This window comes from Schistocerca nitens, chromosome 2 (assembly GCF_023898315.1).
Source record: "Schistocerca nitens isolate TAMUIC-IGC-003100 chromosome 2, iqSchNite1.1, whole genome shotgun sequence".
Lineage (NCBI taxonomy): Eukaryota > Metazoa > Arthropoda > Insecta > Orthoptera > Acrididae > Schistocerca > Schistocerca nitens.
Genome location: NC_064615.1, coordinates 63,555,957 through 63,578,660, shown reverse-complemented (window position 1 = coordinate 63,578,660; position 22,704 = coordinate 63,555,957). Strand labels below are relative to the sequence as shown.

The 22,704-nt window shown below is 39.4% G+C and overlaps 2 protein-coding genes across 2 annotated transcripts in view; one reads left to right on the top strand and one right to left on the bottom strand.

The window, feature by feature from the left end:
* The window catches only part of LOC126234836 (uncharacterized), a 190,086-nt gene extending 176,957 nt beyond the window's left edge, over positions 1-13,129 (bottom strand). The window contains exon 1 of the mRNA XM_049943577.1: positions 13,024-13,129. Coding sequence (XP_049799534.1) covers positions 13,024-13,060 — 37 coding nt within the window. The 5' untranslated portion in view covers positions 13,061-13,129. The remainder of the gene's footprint in view (positions 1-13,023) is intronic.
* Positions 13,130-13,419: 290 nt separating this feature from the next.
* Positions 13,420-22,704, top strand: part of LOC126235718 (uncharacterized) — a 45,758-nt gene continuing 36,473 nt past the window's right edge. Inside the window, exon 1 of the mRNA XM_049944490.1 lies at positions 13,420-13,512. The gene's annotated coding sequence lies outside the window, so the exon portion shown is untranslated. The remainder of the gene's footprint in view (positions 13,513-22,704) is intronic.

The window sequence follows — 22,704 nt, the reverse complement described above, 5'->3', positions numbered from 1 at the left end:
CAAGAAGAATGAACCGGAATTAACAATCATCAGCAATGTTGGGATCTTTTTCGTTTTGTGATGAACAGATGCGAAAATAACGATTTACGCCCTAAAAAAATTGCAGAAATGGGAGGGAGGGGGTATCAGTGAATTGTATAACAATGGGGACAGTGAAAAATCTGATAACAAGGACATATGTAAAACTGTGACGGACGAAAATTTATCATTTGTGGAACCTGAATTTGTTGAGAAAGGCGGTTTAACAAAGAGATATGAACAACTGGAATATGGTAGTAACCAGATAGCCGATTAAAAAGCTATTAATGCTAGATATAGGCAGGTCGTTAACACTGAGCAGTCAGGAGATGGACGATAATAATGAAAAATTGAATCAAAAGTTAGTTCAGATATCTACTAAACTGGACACAGTTGAGGGGTGGGTGGATGCCCTTGAGATACAAGTGGAGTTGATAAGGGCTTTACCAAAAAAACTTAACAATTAACAGACAAACCAAAGTGCTAGGGAAGAAAATAAAAGTGACTTCCATAAAGTTCGTTTGAAAATCACTGCTGTCAATGTAAATCTAGAGAAAAGTATTAACATTGTTAAGGAAACTGTGACTGTGAAGCTAGATATTATTGCAAGTAGCCTAGAACACAGATTAAGGTCGGTAGACAAGAAAGTTGAACTTACAATGTAATCGGTAAAAATGACGTAACCAACTTAGAAATTAATTTTTCTGACATAGCTAAAAAAGTAGAAAGCCACAATCAGACTTCGTCAATAAAGACCTAATTAATAACACTGGTACGATATGTAATACAGAAGTGGAAAACTTTTCTGATGAGGTTACTATGCATACTGTAGATTTTATGCAGCACTGTAAAGATAATTTTGTGCCAAACATGACCGACTGCATGAAAGTTAAGTTCGTTCAAAAGTTTTAGAGGACGAACCAATGTCGTGGGCAATCCAAAATTTTTGTACTGACATAACATTTGAAGCTTTTGAAAAGAAGCTTTTAGAGCAGCCACGTATCAAAAGTGAATTTTTGAATGGAGAAAGGTACAGGGAAGGGAGAGACAGTATGAAACGATTTTATAGGGAACAGATACGCAAATTAGCATACATTAGTAAACCTTTTCAAATCACAATGACTAATGTTTTAAAATGTAGATTGTCAGCTGAAGTTCAGTGGGATCTAGTTTATGAACCAGATGACACAATTGAGCAGTTTTCAATGTATGTTGACAAGATGGATAGCACTTTGAAAAAATAAAAAAAACAGGGAAACAGCGAAGCAGTTACCAAAATTTCACGCACAAAAATGGGAATCAAAACTCGGGAAATAATAATTATCACAAAGAAGAACACAAAGACCATCACCACCACAACAACTTTCCACCAAAGAATCATATTATTCATGCTGAAAACAATCAGTATCAACAGAATGATTATCACACCACAGTTTGGCAAAGGAATGACAAAAATAATTTCGAACACATAAACAGACACTGGGAAGATCAACACATTTCTAGAGAATACCAGGTATGTGAAGTAAAAAAAAAAAGCAATGTAGGTCCCCTTGTTGCTATGAATTAGGAGCAGACAAATGCAACAGAAATGGAGCAACCAACCTAATTATCTACAGCAAACAAAGTCTTTGATATAATGAATAATTATTTTAAGGAAGTGTGTTATCCACTATGCACCACTACAGTAGATAAGAATGAATGCTATGCACCAAAACCAAAAGACACAATTGACAACGCACATGATAACATTGAACATGAAGCAGAAACGAATTTGGTAGATTTTTATGAATGGGGAGAAACCAATACTTTATCAGAACCGGTAACTGAAGTATGTTTTGGGATCAGTCAATTTATGGCGCAATAAGGCAAGTGAGAAGCACACACATTTTTATGTGAAAGTTACTCTTATGAATCCGGATATGAAAATGACGCTATGTTTAAGACTAATTTGATAGGTAATGATTTTTGTGGTTATGTTTGTTTTAGTAAATGTGAAGACAATGATGATCTTGTGGGGAAAAGTGAGGAAGAGATTTATCTTGTATGTTTTAAGCATGAAGTTGAAGTTATGGTAAGAAGGAGGAGAATGATGTTCATGATGATGTTGCAGAAATATCCAAAGACATAGTAGAGAAAATGAGTAATTGTAGTTCTAGTGTTAAAGCTACTGTGTTCCTGAGTTTAATTTATATGAAAAATTATGTTCCAATGGTGAAGATACTTAGTTAGCAGTTGTAAGAGTAATTATAAATTTTTGACTGAGATGACTAGTGATGAAGTGTTCTTTTGTAACTTGTGGTTAAATAGTGAGGCAACTCAGAATGATGAAAATTTTAGAAAAATGTTAATCAATGAATGTTCAGCTTTGTGTCCAAACTGGTGGCACAAAATTATTATGATATCTGTAAACAAGCAACAGGTAAGTAAATGCGTGAAGATCAATGTCAGTCCAGTGAAATGTCTTGGGTAAGTGATATTCTAGGTGTAGGTAGTAGAAGTAATGGTTTTTCTGCTAGTGTGATGAAACTCTCTAATCCAGATGAGACCAATACAAGTAAGATATAAACCATGGTGATTTGTTATATGAATATGTTGATCACAGTGATTTTGATGCAAGTTGTAGTCCTTTCATTAATGTAAAGGTAGGGTTGTGGGAAGGCAGGGAGCCAGGTGAGAAGAATTTCTGAGGCCTTAAGCAAGAGAGTAAAGCGAGGAAGTAATTATATTGAACTAATAGGGGAGTTAAAATCAGAGGAACTACAGATAAACATAGTGAAACAGTGAAGAATTAGGTTGTGGTTACTTTTAGTGCTGAAAGAGTACAGTTTACTTAAGAATGTTCTATAATTGCATAACTTTCAGAGGATTTTATACTGAGGCTAAACTGGATAGGAAAATTTGGTGCAGGTTTTGATTGGGGAGAACAGAAACTTTGAATTCTAAGACCAGGTGGAAGCTATGTTGTAACCAATTTTCTCAAGCCAGATTTCATCAGTAGTAGTGAAGTTAATAATATCCAGTTTTGATAGAAGGAAGATGTGTGAACCATGACACTCTTGGTATAGACAAAAATGAGGCAGCGTTTTAAGAACTTGTTAACACTAAAATAGGAGAAGCTAGTGGGCTCAGTAAACATCAAAAACATTACTTTGGGAGTGCAGTAATGTCTTTAGCAATGTGCTGGGAAGAGTAAAAGCTTACCAGTGTACTTTACAGTTGAAACCTCATGAACCATTTTTTACAAGACCTTATAGTGTACCAGTTGCCAGAAGACCAGTAGCAGAGATAAAATTACATAAAATGTAAGTATGCGATGTTACTCAAAGAAGTACTAGTTCTTACAATAACCTACTTGTTGTATTTCGCAAAGAGATTGAATTCCAGACAGTTAAACAAATTTTACACAGACAAACAGACCACCCTGAAAACACTGATGAGCTTTTACATAAATTTTAGAACATGTAATTTACGCCAAGCCTCTATTTGACATCAGGATTTTACAAGGTACCTTTAGCCAAAGATTCTGTAAACTATAGTCTTTTTATATAGTGGTCATTAAATCAATATTGTGTTCTACCATTTGGTTTGATTTCATCTGTTCCTCAATTTATTAGAGCTTTGTATCATGCACTTGATAGGAAACTTGTATCACAAGTGACAATCTATGCAGATGACATTTTGGTAACTGGAGAAGATTAAAATGAACACTTTAAACTTTTTAAAGAAGTATGGAATAAAGACAGATAAAGGGCAATGACACTTAAATTAGAGAAATGTAAATTTGCTGTACCAGAACTTAAATTTTTCGGTCATGTTATTACTAAAGATGAGATTTGTAAATAATTAAATAAAAATATATATACCTATGTAAATGTGATTATCTATATTACTTTAATTTTTGTTGAACTGAATTGAGATAGATGGAAATCAGTGAATAAACCATGATAAGGTGTTATCGGACATATACTTTGAGAATTTCGTCGCCGTAAGAAGGAGGTTCGTGGGCCACATTATTCCTGAGCTAAAATGAGATAAATACTGAAAATACAGTTTACATATCATGTTGAAATTTTAGGATAATGGATTAAACAAATAATGAAATCACAATTAATCATAAGTATAATTACTGAAGTGCACTATGCTACTTACATTGGGAATACAATATTAATCACTAGTGATATGTTGATTATCCGCACTTCGGTATCTCGTCCATGCTCAGTGGAAATTTCCTTATATAATTACTAGTATGTGTGAGTATGCGCCATGCAGTACGCAGTGACTTTTTATAAAATTAAAGAGTTTAAATTAGAGCAGCCAGTCTAACACGTGAGGCACTCCCTCGACTCCATTCCAGAACAGATAACAGAATAAGAATTAACAAAAAACTAGACATCCTTTCTGTGTCTCACCAGTGATCACATGCGACCGCACACAAGATAACTTCCATTGGCTTTCATGCTTTATTAAACAGGGTTCTCTGATTAAAAAAATAGATTTACATGCTAAATGTGCCTTTAATGATTCTTGCTGACCATGAGAAAATACAAGCCATTTCCAAATATCCAGCATCATGTAACAGAAAGCAGTTAAAGTCATTTTTTTGTTTATGTTGATTCTATCGAAAATTTGTTAATAGTTCAAAGGGTGAATGCATTGTGTTTGAGAAATTAAAATTGATCTGTAAAATTACACGTTGTCCAATTGCTTTGGGAAGCAGAATGTTACTCAAACATGAAAAATCTTACAAAATTGCTGAAAAAGAGCTATTGGCTATTCACTGTGCATTTCACAAGTTTCGAAATTATCTGTTAGGTCACAAAACCAAAATATACTCAGATCACAAAGCATTCATTAAGTTACATCAGTTACATCCAAGAACACAGATTACACCTTAAAGACTCACAAGGTGGGGTATGTTCTTACAGCAATTTTATCATGAAGTAGAATACATCAAAGATACTGACAATGTTGTTGCAGATATTTTATCTAGGTTATCCTTAGGTGGGATTAATGAATTACTGGATCAGGAAGAGGAAAAGATATTTCAGATGACATATATCAAGGATGCTCATGGTGAGAAAGACATTACATCTATGTGTGACAGAATCATGACAAATCAAAATCATGATCCAAACTGGAAGTTTGTCAAAACCTGTTTAGGTAAGAGAGGCTAAGGAAAACGGGATAAATTTTGCAAAATACGTAAAGTATCACTGTTAGGAGGACAGATTCTGACACTGATAACTGGAAGCTATGTTGGTCGGAGGAGGAAGCTGAAAAATTAATCAGGTACACTCATGAATCCTACAGACAATGTGGCATTCAGAAATGCATTTAAAAGTTACAAGACATTGTTTATTTTTACAATACTGCGGAAAAAGTAAGGAATGAATCGTCATCCTATGACAAATTTCGAAGAGCAAATGTAAGTATTAGGACTTCTCAAGGTGAAATACTGATCATCACTCTTGAAAAACTTATGATGTCTGGTAGCCATCGACTTCCATAGTTCATAGTCAAGACGTAGAGGTGGTCACGGTTACATTTTTGCTGTGATTGACATTTTCTCCAAATTTATAAAATTAAACCCTGTCAGAAACGTCAGAAGTAAAAGATTATTTCTAAGGTTGAGAAGGAGTACTTTAAAAATTTAGGAGAAGCGAAAGCCATTCTATCAGATAATGGATCACACTTCATATCCAAAAACTGGAAAGCATTTGTTGAAAGAACAGCAATTAGACACATTTTGATTTCAGTGTGTAATCTGTCAACAAACCCTGCAGAAAGATACATGAGAGAGATTGGGCGCCTATGTTGTAAATATTGTAGTCACAAGCTTCCTACTTCATTTGAACACATTACTGATTTTGAAGACAACATGAATAGCTTATAACGCAGTTATCCCGGGTTTACGTCTTTTGAGATTATGTTTCATAAGAAAGCTGCAAAAATTTATCAGATTTCATTAAATACCCACCATGTACAACTTTGTCTACACTGGAATGAGGAGATTGTCACAGAAAACACGAAGAATCAGGGAGAGGGACGAAACAGGAGACGTGCAGTGATGTAAAAGTAATACCGTTTAAGACTGGGGATTATGTACTTGTGAAATCACATGAAAGATCCCAAATGTTAACAGCAGAAGTAAAAAAATTCTTTGACATATACATTGGTCCATTGAAAATTTTTGAAAATTTGCAATTCTGATGCATACTGTTTGAGTTATCTGAAATCTAGAAAACTTCTTTGGTTGAGGAATATTACCTTATTAAAACTTCACAAATAAGAAAAGTAGTTTATTTGAAGTCTTGTGTTACATAATGAACTTGCTGAGCACAAAGGAATTTCTTTCACTGGTAAATATAAATTTAAATCCTAAACTAGAAACTTTGTATGAATTGAGATGAAATCTAACTCTATTTATACTGAAGTATATGGAAATAAGTTATCTTGTAGTCACAATTGTAGATCTCAGAGGGATGTGTGTACACTTCTTTGTGAAAAAATGTTCAAATGTGTGTGAAATCTTATTGGACTTAACTGCTAAGGTCATCAGTTCCTACGCTTACACACTAAAACACACACACCCATGCCTGAGGGAGGACTCGAACCTCCACTGGGACCAGCCACACAGTCCATGACTGCAGCGCCTTGTACTTCTTTGTACATTAAGTGCTTGGTGAGCACAATGGACCTAGCAGTTGTAGTACTGTTCCCTGCTTGTTTTCAGTACTACACCTTCTCGTGCTATCTTTGAACCTATCAATGTTTTCTTCTGCTGTCATTCCTATCTTTTCCTTTTGAAAATACCAATCATAAAGTAACATTTACATGTTTATCTAGAAAATGTTTTGATATAAAATGCTGTGTAGTATATAATTTACTGACTGTGATACAAAGTTCTAACCTATTCTTTGAGTGACATGTACCATACTCATGAATCAACTTTTTTGCAAAATGAAACGTAGGACATTTCTCCACTATGATGATAAAGTAGCTCTTCTCAGATTAAAATGCTGAGAAACTATCATTAAATTGAAATTAATATGTTATTGATAATCCTTAGGAACGTATATTGGTTATCAATGCACAATATCACCATTAAAAGTCTCAGTTATTATTACATGAACAATCTTACTGCCTAGTGCCACAAATCAAAAAGTCTCAGAGGTGTTTTCTGAGCAAATTCTCTTTTTCGTTCTTTACTGACTGGTTTTGCTAATCTGTACCTGAAGAAAACTTTAAAGCCTCAGAATTATTCTCTGAACATATAATCAAGTTCATGTAAATACTCTTAAGATGTCTGAGAATTGAGCCCCAGCCAAGTCTTTATCATTTATGCATCTGACCTCAAAACAGGTCACTGTACACTATACACTTTACACCATATACCTGTATAGACATTTACCCATTTGAAAGAATTTTCACTGTTTAGAACTACAGTTTCTATCTTATTTGTGAAAACATTTATTGTTAATTATGTAGATATTTCTTTTTCATATATATTGGTAAATAATGTTTAATGAACATTTTGAATATCTGAGAAACTCCCAGCACCATGTACCTAGTTATTAAGTTTGTCTTCACTACTAAACTTTTGGTGGGCTGTTAACAAAAAGTCATTTCTTTAGTATTTCTCTTACCATAATGATATGTTATTTTGGTTGTAGTGTTTTCTCTTGTTTAACTAATGTTCCAACAAAACACATTTCCTTTTATTCATAAGTAATGAAAAATACTTTATTTGTCTCATTATTTACAACATAACATGCTTTCACTTTAATATTGTTGTAAATGACACACATTCATTTCACATACTCAGTAAGACATTTACTACACTGGAAAACCACAGTAAAAATCAGGGTTTAATGATGAGGAATAAATATAAGGAACAACTGTTTACTATAAAACTGGCAGTTTCATCAGTCAGCAGGAGGTCACTATGCATGGTAACAGACTTGTAACTAAATACACTTGTGAGGAGAAGCAGAGAGAATGTAAAGGAAAAGAAAATAATATTTTTCAAACCTGTGTATACTGGAGAGTAAAGTGAGATTAAAACTTCTGAGAAGACTTGAATAACTCGTTGTTAATTAACGGGTTTACTGTAATGTGGAAAAAGTAAGACATATGACACTGGCCTGAATTGTAGATAGAGATCATATTCTGGGATATTATAGTGAAGAAAAATTGTATTGAGGTATTGAGAAGGTTGCTGATGTCTTTTGTGCTTGTTGCACACATGTTTATGAGATGAGATGTGTGACGAATAGGGAGTAGTTTTGTGGTGAAGAGAATGAAGCTTGAGTAAAGTATGAAAAATGGCTCTGAGCACTATGGGACTCAACTGCTGTGGTTATAAGTCCCCTAGAACTTAGAACTACTTAAACCTAACTAACCTAAGGACAACACACAACACCCAGCCATCACGAGGCAGAGAAAATCCCTGACCCCGCCGGGAATCGAACCCGGGAACCCGGGCGTGGGAAGCGAGAACGCTACCGCACGACCACGAGATGCGGGCAGTAAAGTATGAAAAAACTGATTTTCCATTATGGTACAAAATATAGTTACAGCAAAGAAAGAGAGGCCAGACTTAAAAATGCAAGTGTTAATGAAGTTTTCTTAAAGAAAATGATGATTTGAAGAATAAAATAATAGATTCCAGTTAGTTACAAGTAGTCCACATGCTGACTGAATTTAAAAGGTAGACTGAATAATGAAGCAAAACTAACAAAGGAATATGTTTGTTCTTGCAATAAAAATATTTAATCAAGTAGTTAATGAAACACACTAAGTGCAGTATGATACAGTTTCTCGTTTTTTATGGTACTAATTGTTCTTGTATTAGTTTGTTATGTCTTTTGTGCTAATTAATTTTATATTATTGTAATTTTTGTATTATCCATAGTTCTGTGACAATTTCTTTCATGTTTTAAAAACCATTGTGTCTCACGTTGTAATCCCATCCTGAAACCCATTTGTACACTCACTTGTGTCCTCGTTAGTTAGTGACAAAGTGTCGTACACTGAAGAGCCAAAGAAACAGGTACACGTGCATAATATCGTGAATGTCCCCCGCGAGCACGCAAAAGTACCGCAACATAATGTGGCATGTACTCGACTAATGTCTGAAGTAGTGCTCGCAGGGAACTGACACCATGAATACTGAAGGACTGTTCATAAAAGTACGAGGCGGTGGCGATCTCTTCTGAACAGCACGTTACAGGGCATCCCAGATATGCTCAATGATGTTGATGTCTGGGGAGTTTTGTGGTCAGCGGAAGCGTTTAAACTCAGAATAGTGTTCCTAGAGCCAGTATGTAGCAATTCTGGACGTGTGAAGAGTCGCATTGTCCTGCTGGAATTGCCCAAGTCGGTTGGAATACACAATGGGCAAGATTTGTGGTCAGCGGAAGCGTTTAAACTCAGAATAGTGTTCCTAGAACCAGTATGTAGCAATTCTGGACGTGTGAAGGGTCGCATTGTCCTGCTGGAATTGCCCAAGTCGGTTGGAATACACAATGTGCATGAATGGATGCGGGTGATCAAACAGGATGCTTCCATACGTGTCACTCGTCAGAATCGTATCTAGACATGTCAGGGGTCCCATACCACTCCAACTGCACAAGGCCCACATCATCACAGAGCCTCCACCAGTTTGAACAGTTCCCTACTGACATTCAAGGTCCATGGATTCATGAGGTTGTCTCCATGCCAGTACACGTCCATGAACTTGATACAGTTTGAAACGAGACTCATCCAACTCGCCAACATGTTTCCAGTCATCAACAGTCCAATTTACGTGTTGACGGGCCCAGGCGAGGTGTAAAACTTTGAGTCGTGTAGTCATTAACGGCACATGAGTGGACCTTCGACTCTTAAACGATGACCTTTCGTTGAATAGTTTGCAAGTTGACGCTTGTTTATGGTCCAGCATTGCCATCCGCAGCAGTTTTCGGAGGTCCCGTTCTTGCTGTATCTTTATCCGGTCGCAGCGATGTCGGAGATTTGATCTTTTACCGGATTTCTGATATTCACGGTATACTCGTGAAGTGATCTTACCGGGAAATCCCCACTTCATAGCTGCTTCGGAGATGCTGTGTCCCATCGCTCGTGTGGCAACTGTAACACTAAGTTCAAACTCACTTAAATCTTGATAACCTGCCATTGTAGCAGCAGTAACCGGTCTAACAAGTACGGCAGACACTTTTCGTCTTATATAGGCGTTGCTGACCGCAGCGCCGTATTCTGCCTGTTTACATATCTCTGCATTTAAATAAGCATGCCTATATGAGTTTCTTTAGCGCTTTAGCGTGTATGTTGTAGCCATCTCCAGAAACGTGTAATGTGACGCCTTATGGGAATGTGCCATACAACCAGTCTTACTAAAGAATTGCAGCAGGAAAAACTCGCAATGCCATGGACAAGAGGTCAAATGAGCCCTATACAAAGAAAAATAAAACATACTATTCTGTACCATACAAAGTGTAAAATTGTAGTCAAACCAGTTCCCTTTATGTTTTCGTCAACCTGTTATCATTTTCATGCTCACATTCTGACTGGTGGGCTTGTGTAACGAAAATTTTCTGGCTACCTCATGTGCTATGTACCAAGTGTAATTTCCGATGTAAGATGTTTTATCACACATTTCAGCGATACACTTCTTTAATTGTCATAAATTTTGTTAATATTTTTATAAAAATTGTCTTAACTGTTTTGAAGTATTTTAGAGTCAGAGAGATGTGTGAGCATAGAGGAATTTAATAATCTTTGACCAATCTGTTGATATCTTTGTATTTAATGATCTATGGGCTATCAGTGAATAAATTAAGTTAGCTGCTGTGCACTAGTTCTCCGAGACAAGTTGAGTATGTGCAAATGTAGTCAAAGTTGGGTGAGTGTTGCCCATTATGTCTAAATAACAATGCCCAAACATATCTTTTTTTAATTGTGAACCACAAAGGGAAAGCGTTATTTCAAATCTGTAAAATGATTTCATAAACATAACAACAAAGTGAAAACTTAAACGTTTTCATTGTTTTGATTAGAACTGATACAAGAAGATCGTACTCGACAACTCCCGCAAATGCAAATGTTTTGTCAATATTCTACGGGAAAGCGAGAAAAAGACCACTAGACATGAACCACTAGAAACAATGAAGAAGAATTTTACCATCTACATACTATTATTCTGATCAAGCAACATTTCTGAACTTTCCACCCTGATTGCTCAATGTGCTATTACGAAGGACGAAGTATATGTCGTGAAAATCACCGGAGACAGAACTTAGATAATTAAACTGAATCAGTAATTCTACGTTGGGGGGGGGGGGGGGGGGAGTCAGAACAGATATAACAAATTTTATAACTTTGTAAGTAGGTTTAACAAAACAATGAAATATTATTGACAAACATCATCCAGATGCACTATATCAATCAAAAATGTTGCGCAACAAATAAAATGTCGTTGTAGTACATAAATCACACTGCATAAACTTCCTAGAAGGTATGAGAGTGAAACAAATTTATAGTAGCTAGTCTGCATTGGTTTTAGAATTATGTACAATAATGAACAAATTTTATTTACTCCTTGGGTTATTAACATTATATAAATTAATAATCAGAAATAAGAAATGGATATAATTAAGATCTAAGAAAATGTCTCTTTTAGAGAGTAGTGTTTTTAATTTAATTTTATTTTACACTCCATTGCTCTAAGTGGAGCACTACAAGGGTTAAACTTTTAGCACATTAAGCAAATAAATTTAACACTTTCGATGATGTAGCGTGTAGCAGAGTTCCATTCGTGCTAGAATAAGAATAAAATATTTAATACGTGAACGTTTAATAAGGCCTACTTCCAGTGGCATTACAATATCAGACGCTTCAGCAATGCAGCTGATGATAAAAGACAGAGCACAATTTCATTGACATGTTACATGAGCAGAATATTCCTATCTATTGGTGCAACGATTAACAACACCCGTAATATTATTAATCAGCCACAGGGGGGACGGGGGGGGGGGTGTTACTCTTGAATTCCTTTCTATTTGTATAGCAGATCGTACCAACCGAAACTTGGGAGGAGTAATAGTAATGGCTGGGGAAGCAATGAAATTTCATATCCCATCCGCACTTATTGCTTGTTCCACTCCCACGTCTCGCTGAAGTCCTCACTCGATAGGGCTGGCAGTAGTCAGTAGTCTTTGATGAAATGGTACATTTGAGAAAGCATAACTAGTGGAAGCTCCGACATTTGGTAGGGAGACAATGATAACACTACCGTGTCTGAAACGGTTAAACATTACGGCATGCATGAAAATTTTACCGAGAAGCTTTGAAACATGATAGACAAACATAGCGTGAGGGTAGAATGTGGCTGAATTCGTGAAACTAACATAAGACAGGGTAGCAAAAACAACACTAAGTGAGTTAGATTTTATTCATTAACCTTCATTCAAAAGGGAAAGGTCTCAGACACTGGAAATATTCTGGTTGCGTGACTGCTTCGCTGAGCCATTGGTGAGCAGGTGTGTCAACACACAAATTTCTGTGAGGTTTGTCAGCAATGTAAAGTAAATAATCTCTGTAGACAATACTGCGCCGCACATTCGGTATAGCAACAGCAGCCCAAAGTGTAACAGAACAGGAATATAACACTTTAATGCCACTGCGTAAAGTATGATTTGATAAGACAGAATTACTTCTAATGTAGTCTTCAAACGTTGAAAAATACACACAATTTATTACTTTGAGAGTTTTAAAAATACTGCCAACCACGCGCGAATAATCCTGAACGGTATTTATTTTCATTCCAAAACTGACAACGGGTAACTTTCCGTCGGAAAAATTGGTGGTGCGAAACACGTAGCTTGCGCTGTGAGTATTGCATAAACCAGCTCTATTAATAACACCTATATGAGTGGCAAAGCAAAACTAACTCCACTCCAGCACGCCGGACAACGCTGTATGTTTCCTCACACTATTCCCGACACTTACATGACTGACTCCTTGGACCACAATAACTGAAGTCCATTCTGGCTCGCTCCGCAATGTTCCGAGTGTCTCCCCGAAGATTGCTAGCTATTGCAAGGAAACAGTTCAGCTTCACTTCAGAAGCCTCTTATGGACAACCATATCATAGCAAATGCTTATAACAAACAACCTGCTTTCTGCGTTGTTGGAGAAACAAAAGGTAACGATACGAGATAATAAGGCGTTTGTATCACTAGATAGTTCCAGCAGGACAACTGTGTAGTTATAAAACTCATTAAAGTATATTGCCGTGAACATTAATTTGATATGAACAGAATCTGATAACAATAACCTTGGAGAATTTGCCCCAGAGGCCAGAAATTTTACGCGTTGAGTGTTTTGTCCACCCAATCAGAGCTTATCGCTTATCGTGCAGCTTGTTATCATCGGCCATATATTTTGCCGACATGACAATACGACAGCCTTCAGCGCTCCGGGTATTAACGAAATCAGGTAAGCTCTATGGCAGCTGCAATCCGGTTTCTAATTCATCCTTTTATTATTAGCGCTTAACGCCCACCGTCAGTAATTGTTGATGGAAAATAACAAACAAGCAAAGTTTCTTTGTTTCTCACTATTTTTAATAAGCCTGTTTTAAAGAATCAGTGTACGTCAATTGTCTCTAAGAAGCTGTCCCCTTTCGCAATCGACTTACCGGTGTCTGTCAGAGAGGTGGAAGCTTTACGAAATAGTGTAAGTAATGACGCTGGGATGTATCTAATTAAGAACCAGAGATGTGTACAGAAGTGACCAGTATTTTTACGCGAAAAACACGAAAAGTGCAATACTTGGACTGACTACTGCTCCGATAATTGTGGCCTTGTTTTAAATGCCAAACCAATACCTCCCGTATTGACCGTCTATAAGCCGTGTCCGCTCAGTGAGAGGACTAAAATCATGAACTTCCCCCTTTTTCCATTAACGAATGTAATTCTGTCTAGTGGCGTTTTCATTTGTTATGGGAAAGTGCACCTGTAAATTTGGAGATGCGCAATAAATCCACTGAGCTCCGGACACAGTTCACTGGTACAGAAAATGGTTGATCCTGAAGAAAATTACTCTCTTCAATTTAATACCGGTGGTGCAATTGCTTGACTGTCTTACATAACAGCATTTAACAAGAATAGACAAACCGATGAAACTACGTTACTGTTTCCTGGTGGATTGACATAAATGGTTTGGGCTTGTACCCACTTCGATTAACTTTTCCCAATTCTACTATTATAAAGATGGAAACTGAGTGTTACCCCAAGAAGCACCAGTCAGATATTTATCAAATTTGTGCTAAATAAATGTCGTGTGACTAGGACCTCCCGGCGGGTAGACCGTTCGCCGGGTGCAAGTCTTTCGATTTGACGCCATTTCCGCGACTCGCGCGTCGATGGGGATGAAATTATGATGATTAGGACAACAAAACACCCGGTCCCTGAGCAGAGAATAATCTCCGACCGAGCCAGGACTCGAATCCGTGACCTTAGGATTGACATTCTGTCGTGCTGACCACTCAGCTACCGGGGGCGGACGCTTTGTGCTCATGTTCATTACATAACGTTTATTAAATGATTAAACTTTAATTTCAGTCATAACTGATGTCTTTCAATATCTCAATGGCGTGTGTGACCTCTATGAGAGCGAATACACTCTTGTATTAGTTATGGAATGGGAACAAACGCCCGCCGAAAGTCAGCATCATGAATTTCTTGCCATGGCTGAAGAGCATGCCGTGTCATTTCAGAAAGACTACGGGGTGAAGGGTGATGTGTAAAAGTATGTCTTCCCAGTGTATTCCTGACATCCTGTATTGGTGAGCTATCAAGAGAGTGGGAGACCAGTCAAGAATCCGTAAATTCCTTAAAGCGATAGTGGTGTGAACTTTGATGTGGTATCTACATCTACATCTATATCCCAAAAGTCACCTTACGACGTGTAGCCGAGAGTACGTCTGATACCACTAACTGATACCCTCCTCCCCTGTTCCTTGCGGGAATGGTGCGTAGAATGATCTTACTAGCTCTAATTTCTCGGATATTTTCGTTGTGGTTGTTACACGAAGTACAAACACCTCCCTTCTTGGGTCGACCATTGAAGTTTGTTCAGGACGTCCTCGCGCCGACTAAACGATCCCGTGACGAAATGCGTCCCTTTCGGTGGATTTCGTCTATCTCTTCTATTAACCAAACATGTCAAGGGTCCCAGAGCCATGAACAATACTCAACAATCGGTCGAAAAACTGTTTTGCAAGATATTTCTTTAACTTTCTTCCAAAGAATGCCAGCATGGCACCTGATTTTCCTACATTTTGTGCTATATGATCGTTCCAATTTAAGTGGCTCCAAATGGGTACAGTTTCTAATGATTTGTCGCCAGTAATAGACAATAGTGTACTATCTTGTTTATGGAGTTAAAATCTTCTGGGTTATTAGGCCGCGTCATGTTCCTTCTAAAATGTTCGAGTGTTCTAGCAGTAGTGGACACCAAAAGATCCTGAGGAAGACCCCAGCAGAGGGGTCGAAACGTCGAACATTTTAGAAGAAACATGACGCGACCTAATAACTCAGAAGATTTTAACTTCAGTGACAACGGCCACGACAGCCTGCAGACTTACATATCTTGTTTATCTTTGTTACCCTGGTCATGAAGGGTATGAGCATTCATTTAGCCCTCAACAATTATCAAATCAATCCTGCTGTCACATCCAATAAATATCCACACCTCGATTCTAAGAGCTGGAGGAGTATGTGTCATTGAGAATCGTTGCTTGCCGTGATCTTTGACCCGCTGGAAAAGTACCAGCAGATTATAATTGAACCGATGGTGTCCCGATAGCTGCAGTGTGGGTTGTATACATCACAGGACACTGAAACTTAGTAGGTATCTTCATTAATCAGTGCGCTTGTAGTGTATGATAAAAATAAAAGACGTTTGTTAGTATTCATTAGTTTATGGTCACAAGTTACAACACGTGTTCAATATGGTCTCCTGACTCAGCAACATACTGCATCTGTAACACAACGTGGTCGACAGTTGCTCGCTGCGCATCGAATGTAATCAGAGCGATGTCCTATTTATCCTTCAGAGCAGGAGGAGTCTGGATACATCCTGATAGACACGATCTCTCAGATATCCCCACAACCAGAAGTTACGTGAATTCAGGTAGGGAGATCTCATAGACGACAGATCTTGAAACTGTATAGAGATGGTGTCTTTACCGAAAGTTTCTAGAAGCAAATCTGTCACTTGGCAAGAGACGTGTGCTGTCGCCCCATCTTACATGAAAATAGTGATGTGGACACAACTGCGTTCTTTATGAGCTGGAATCATGTGTTGCAAAGGAGTCCTTACAACGTGCTGATGTCACTGAACACGTAACACGCCTGTAAGGTGTCATCTCCTCAAAGAAAAACGGACCGAGAATGAAGGAGCTTCACTTGCAGTCGCATAAGCTGAGTGCAGTGGATGTTCCCGTACAACACTTGGCGGAGAGCTCCAAATGCGACAGTTCTGTGCGTTCACGGTACCGTGCTGAGTAAAATGTTTCTTCCCATTAAAGAGTATTCCCCGGCCGCATGCCATCCATTTCGATGCGTGTCAAAAAGAGGAGGGCAAATTCAACGCTTCACATCCTATCTGGGGGTTGCATTTGACCGGTATTCTGTATCTTTTAGGGATATCAGTGTAAAATGCACCGAAAATCTTTGTTGTAACTATTGACCAGGGGAGAGAAAGACCGTGTGACACAGCTCGAGCACTGGCTGTAGAATGTTTCTGATGAGCTTCACCGTCGGCTATAGCTACAGCAACTTCATCAACAAATACTATGGGAATGGGCCGCCTCCCTCCCCATGTTGCACCACCTAACTTACTTGTTTCTTTAAATTTCTTGATCGTATTCTTTAGCCCCTTTATTCACATAAGGCCTCTTTCCAGCTGTGGCTGTCGGCGATATTTCAACAATACAGCGCTGTTATTGCTCCCGTTCTGACGAGACAACTCTACGAGCAGTGTACGGTCTTTCTTCTCAATACTTACTGCGTTTGGAACGGAAACCTCCAACCCTCTTAACCCCTTACGCCAACAGTCGCTTCATAGAAGAAATCAACAGGTATTGTCAAGCGACAAACAACATAGTGACGTCAAATTTGGAAAAATTTTCATTATGACTGGTTACAGCGTCAGATTTTCGCCTGGGGGCAAAAAGTCATTTTTTTTTTTTTGCATACTTCGCGAGTGCACCAGTTAATGAATATACCTATAACATTTCAGCGTCCTACAAAGTATACTGCCCTCGCTGCAGCACTCGAAACACCGTCAGTTTCATTATAGCCACCCAGTATGTGTCACTCAGAATTGTTGCTCCCTGTGATCTTTCACCACTTCATCTACAGACAGGTTGGGATCGATTTGACTACAACAAACAGAAGTGAGACTCGTCGCTAGATACAACAGAACGTCACTCGCTATCCCAAGTGACTCCACTCACTTCTCTGTTGTCAACGACATGCTTTCAGTGCTAAACAATGCATGGCAAGCCGAGTAATCTCTTCTTGAAAGTTTGTGGTAACACTCTGCCTGTAGCTTCTGCCCGGATTTCAACTGTTACCATTCGTCCATTCGTCGGAGCCAGTCCAACGTCCCTAATATTTTCGCGGTGTAATCTTTTGTTCAGGAAGATCCTGTGCTTATTCTTCATGTCACACACTTTAACTGAGCCCACCTCACCACCACTCGATTTGCAGTTATTGCAGCCTGTCGGTTGATGCTCCCATCGTTTATCGTGTCGCGACATTGCTGGTCGCGTTGGTCGAGATCCAATGACTGTTAGCAGAATATGGAATCGGTGGGTTCAGGAGGGCAATACGGAACTCCGTGCTGGATCCCAACGGACTCGTATCATTAGCAGTCGAGATGACAGGCATCTTGTCCGCATGGCTGTAACGGATCGTGCAGCCTGAGTCAACAGATGGGGACGTTTGCAAGACAACAAGCATCTGCACGAACAGTTCGACGAAGTTTGCAGCAGCATGCACTATCAGCTCGGAGACCATGGCTGCGGTTGCCCTTGACACTGCATCACAGACAGGAGCGCCTGCGATGGTGTACTCAACGACGAACCTGGGTGCACGAATGGTAAAACTACATTTTTTCGGATGAATCCAGGTTCTGTTTACAGCATCATGATGGTCGCATCCGTGTTTGGCGACATCGCGGTGAACGCACATTGGAACCGTGTATTCGTCATCGCCATACTGGGGTATCACCCGGCGTGATGGTATGGGGTGCCACTGGTTACACGTCTCGGTCACCTCTTGTTCGCATTGACGGCACTTTGAACAGTCGACGTTACGTTTCAGATGTGTTACGACCCATGGCTCTACCCTTCATCCGATCCCTGCGAAACCCTACATTTCAGCAGGATAATGCACGACCCCATGTTGCAGATCGTGTACGGGTATTTCTGGATACAGAAAATGTTCGATTGCTGCCCTGGTCAACACATTCTCCAGAACTCTCACCAATTGAAAACGTCTGGTCAATGGTGGCCGACCAACTGGCTCGTCACAATACGCCAGTCACTACTCTTGATGAACTGTGGTATCGTGTTGAAGCTGCATGGGTAGCTGCACCTGTACACGCCATCCAAGCTCTGTTTGACTCAATGCCCAGGCGTATCAAGGCCGTTATTACGTCCAGACGTGGTTGTTCTGGGTTCTGATTTCTCAGGATCTATGCACCCAAAGTGCGCGAAAATGTAATCACACGTCAGTTCTAGTTTGTCCAATGAATACCCGTTTATCATCTGCATTTCTTCTCGGTGTAGCAATTTTAACGGCCAGTAGTGTAATAGCCCGACATGGATCAAACTATCACTGATGGACAGTACAACTATTTAAGACTTTGCAGTCACCTCACACGCATGACAATCACATTATGTATAACTAGAGGAGACTTCTCTTTCTGTACACTATTTTATGTTTTTAGTGCATCATCTGACACTAGTGAGAGCTCTACTAGTCCGTATACATTATTTACGTAATTGGTGGAATTGCCTACAAAATACCATTCGAGGCGGAAGCGCCAGTGCAACACGAGGCGGCGAGTAGAGAAGCAGTAACAGGATAATGGGACAGTCAAGAGGACTCAGCTAGATTAGTCACTGGATGATGTCAAGGAAGTAACAAATATATCAGTGACATTTCAACACTTCTAAAGCAGCTCATGTCGACTGTCGGCTGACGTGATTTTGAAGGTGAAACACTAACTACTAACGATAACTAATCCATCACCAGGGAGACCTTACCTAGTGATGGAGAGGGACCATCGGGTACTGCGGAAGATGTTTGTAAAACATGTTTGAAATCAGCGGAAGAAATCGCTCGTGTGTTCCAAGCTACAAAGTGCTTCCAGCAAACCTGCTACCACAATGATGGTGGCGTGGGAGTTAGACTGAGTGGGGTACAGTGATCGAGCAACTCTTCACAAGCCACACATTTCTGTGGTGAACACTAAGGTACGCTTGGGGTTGTGTGTAGAGCGACGCTAGTGGACTGTTAATGGCTGGATACACGTTCCCTTATCGCGCTTAGTGACTGTAAATATGTTCCCTTATCGCGCTTACGAAACTTGTAAACGTAGAAGGACATTAACACGTTTTGTGGCATTGTGTACTGCGTACAGCAGAGAAACGACTCAGAGGCGATGGCTGTGTGTAACACGGTGACAGTGCACGCCATCGTAAAGCAGTGTCTGTCAGGCAGTGGTCTGTGGACAAAAGCATTCGAGAAACGAACTGACCCGCCAAGAGTCACAACCTGAACCTAACGGAACATCTTTATTATGGGTCATAACGTCGAATTCGCTCCAGATTTCAGCGACCAACATCACAACCTTCTCTAGTTTCGACTCTTGATAAAGAATGCGCTGACATTCCCCTACACACCCTCAGATACCCCTCTAAAATGTCTCTCCCCTCCCCACCCCATCACCGTCAGTGTTCAACTTGTCATAAAGGCGAATGAGGCAGACACTTCATATTAACTTCCTGTAATAAGTGTTCAGATAATTTTGATCAGATAGTGAGCACTTCGAAAGCAGGAGTATCATATCAGTACTAAATTTAAAGACTGAAATAAAAGGCTGGCCATTTTATCGAGCACAGTATAGTTTATTAACATTGTAGATGAGTTGTGACGGGTAATACTTCATCCTCAATAAAATTTCGGCTGCAGTAACTAGATCGGTGTCCATGTGAACATCTTAATTATGTCGTTACGACTTGACACACTAAAATTACGTGCGATCATGGTAGGGCAATGGACCCGCATTCGGTAAGCCGGCGGTCCACACCGCTGTCCAGCCGTCCAGAGGTAGGTACCCGATGGTTTCCCTGGACCGCGTAACGCAAATGTCTGGGCGGTTCTTTTGGGAAGGGCACGGCCGATTCCCTTTTCCATCCTTCGCCAGTTTTAGTTTGTGCGCCGACTCTAATCTCGTCGTGAGTTGGTCGATAAACCTCAACATCAATTGTTTTCATCCAAACATTACGACGCACAGCATCAGTCTAGACCATCTAACACTTCAGTTGAAATAGTTCAGGACCCAGGAAAAGATTTTAATCATTTTATCCAAGCATACAAGGGAGAACCGATGTAGGTACTCAAGGTACCCTCCGCCACACACCGTCAGGTGGCTTGCGGAGTATGGATGTAGATGTAGATGTAGATGTAGAAATGAGGTAGTGTAAGAAAATAATCGTATTTGCACACAGTATTTAATGCTGCAAGAGGTGCGTTCTCAAAATTACGGAAAATTTATGGTTTCGCTTGTTTATTAGTCGGATTCGCGTGATTTATCTATTTGTTGTGTCGCTAAATTTATCTGAAAATTAACTTTACAGTGTTAGCCATATCTGATATTTAGTCTGTCGTCTGCTGTCAAAATGGATACCAGTGTTTCTGTAGCATCGGCGATTGTTTATTTTGTGCATAAATAGGTCAGTGAATTTGCATTATTTTTTTCTGTCAGAACGGAATAACGTGAAACAGGGTTATACAAATGTTAAATACAGATTTTGATGAATGTGTAGTGAATAAAATAAGGGCTTACAAGTGGCATAAGCACTATTGAAACGGCCGTTGAAACGTTGAAGATGACGAGACCCTGGGCGCACCGGCACACAGCCAACCCATGAAATAGTGGAAAAAGTGAAAAAAAGTGTCTGGTTGTTGTGGATGTGACACTGTGACGACAAAATTTATCATACATTGTCGAATTTCGAAGAAAGGAATTGCTACAAAAAGTCAGCGACGCAGAACTTCTGAAACGCATTATAAGAGGTTACGAAACAAGAGTTTACTGATATTTCATGGAATCAAAGCCTTAATCGTCACAGTGAAAGCATTTTAGGTAGTCAAGACCACTGAAAGCTCCATCGGAGCAGTCAAATGTGGAGGTTATACTCTGTTTTCTTCGATTTTAACGGTGCAGCGCACCTTGAGTTCGTGCCGTAAGATCCAACGACTAATGAGCTTTCCTTACAAGTTCAACGTCGTTTTCGTAAGGCAATCCGCCAAAAGGGTCGTGATTTTTGGCGAAACAATTTGAGGCTTATGAAGCACGGTAATGCACTTGCGCATAATACTGTAACGGTGCCCCAGATTTCATCTTCGCCAGACATGACCCCCAAGCGACTTTGTTTCTGTTCCCAAAAATAAAGGCCGTCGTCTTATAAACATACAACAGACAGAAAAGAAATTGTCGAGAGAGCTGAAAGTTATCACAGTGATCGACTTACTGAAGTGTTTCGTGGATTGGAAAAGGAGCTGACTTAATTTTATATTATGAATAAATAAAATTCTTTCCAAATAACAGATATTCGAGTTATTTTATGAAGACACTTCATATCATGCGCCAACACCTGACCAACAGAGCCGCGCGGGATCAGCCGAGCGGTCTAGGGCGCTGCAGTCATGGACTGTGCGGCTGGTACCGGCGGAGGTTCGAGTCCTCCCTCGGGCATGGGTGTGTGTTTGGAATGCCGGACATTTGCCACGCCGGACATTTGCCACACTTGCCCCTTCGCCAGGTAGCTTGAGCAGCGATCCCTCAGGTAAGGGATGCCCTTCCTCGAACTTCTTCTGTCCGCTTTCCAACCGTCGTCTGCACATCTTACTCGATACAACCAGTACGTAAGGAACCTCCTTCTTCGACATCTTGGCGAAATAGAGAGCTTCTTTCCCGAAATAGAAATATTTACAACTTTTGGGAAACGAAAGCAATACCAACGGTTATGTCAGTGTGTAATTAGTTCTGTCAAGTATAAATACAGATCCCTCTGTCTGTACGGTAGCTTCCTTTCACGCTTACTGATTGCGATAGAAACAGTCCATCGCCATGGGAGCAACAAGAAAGAACGATGTAAAGAGAATGCGACTGTACGCTAATCATTTCTTTTTTATCACTGTATTTGTGCCTACTTTAATTAGTACAACCGGATGCCCAAAAGACAATAAGGAACAAAGAAATGGGTATGTGAATGTTTGAAAAGAAGAACGACATGTTCCATATTAATTTACTCTCTAAAATCCGATATCCCTTGCGGCGAAACATTAGTTGATAAAGTGTAGCGGGACAATGTTCAAAACATGA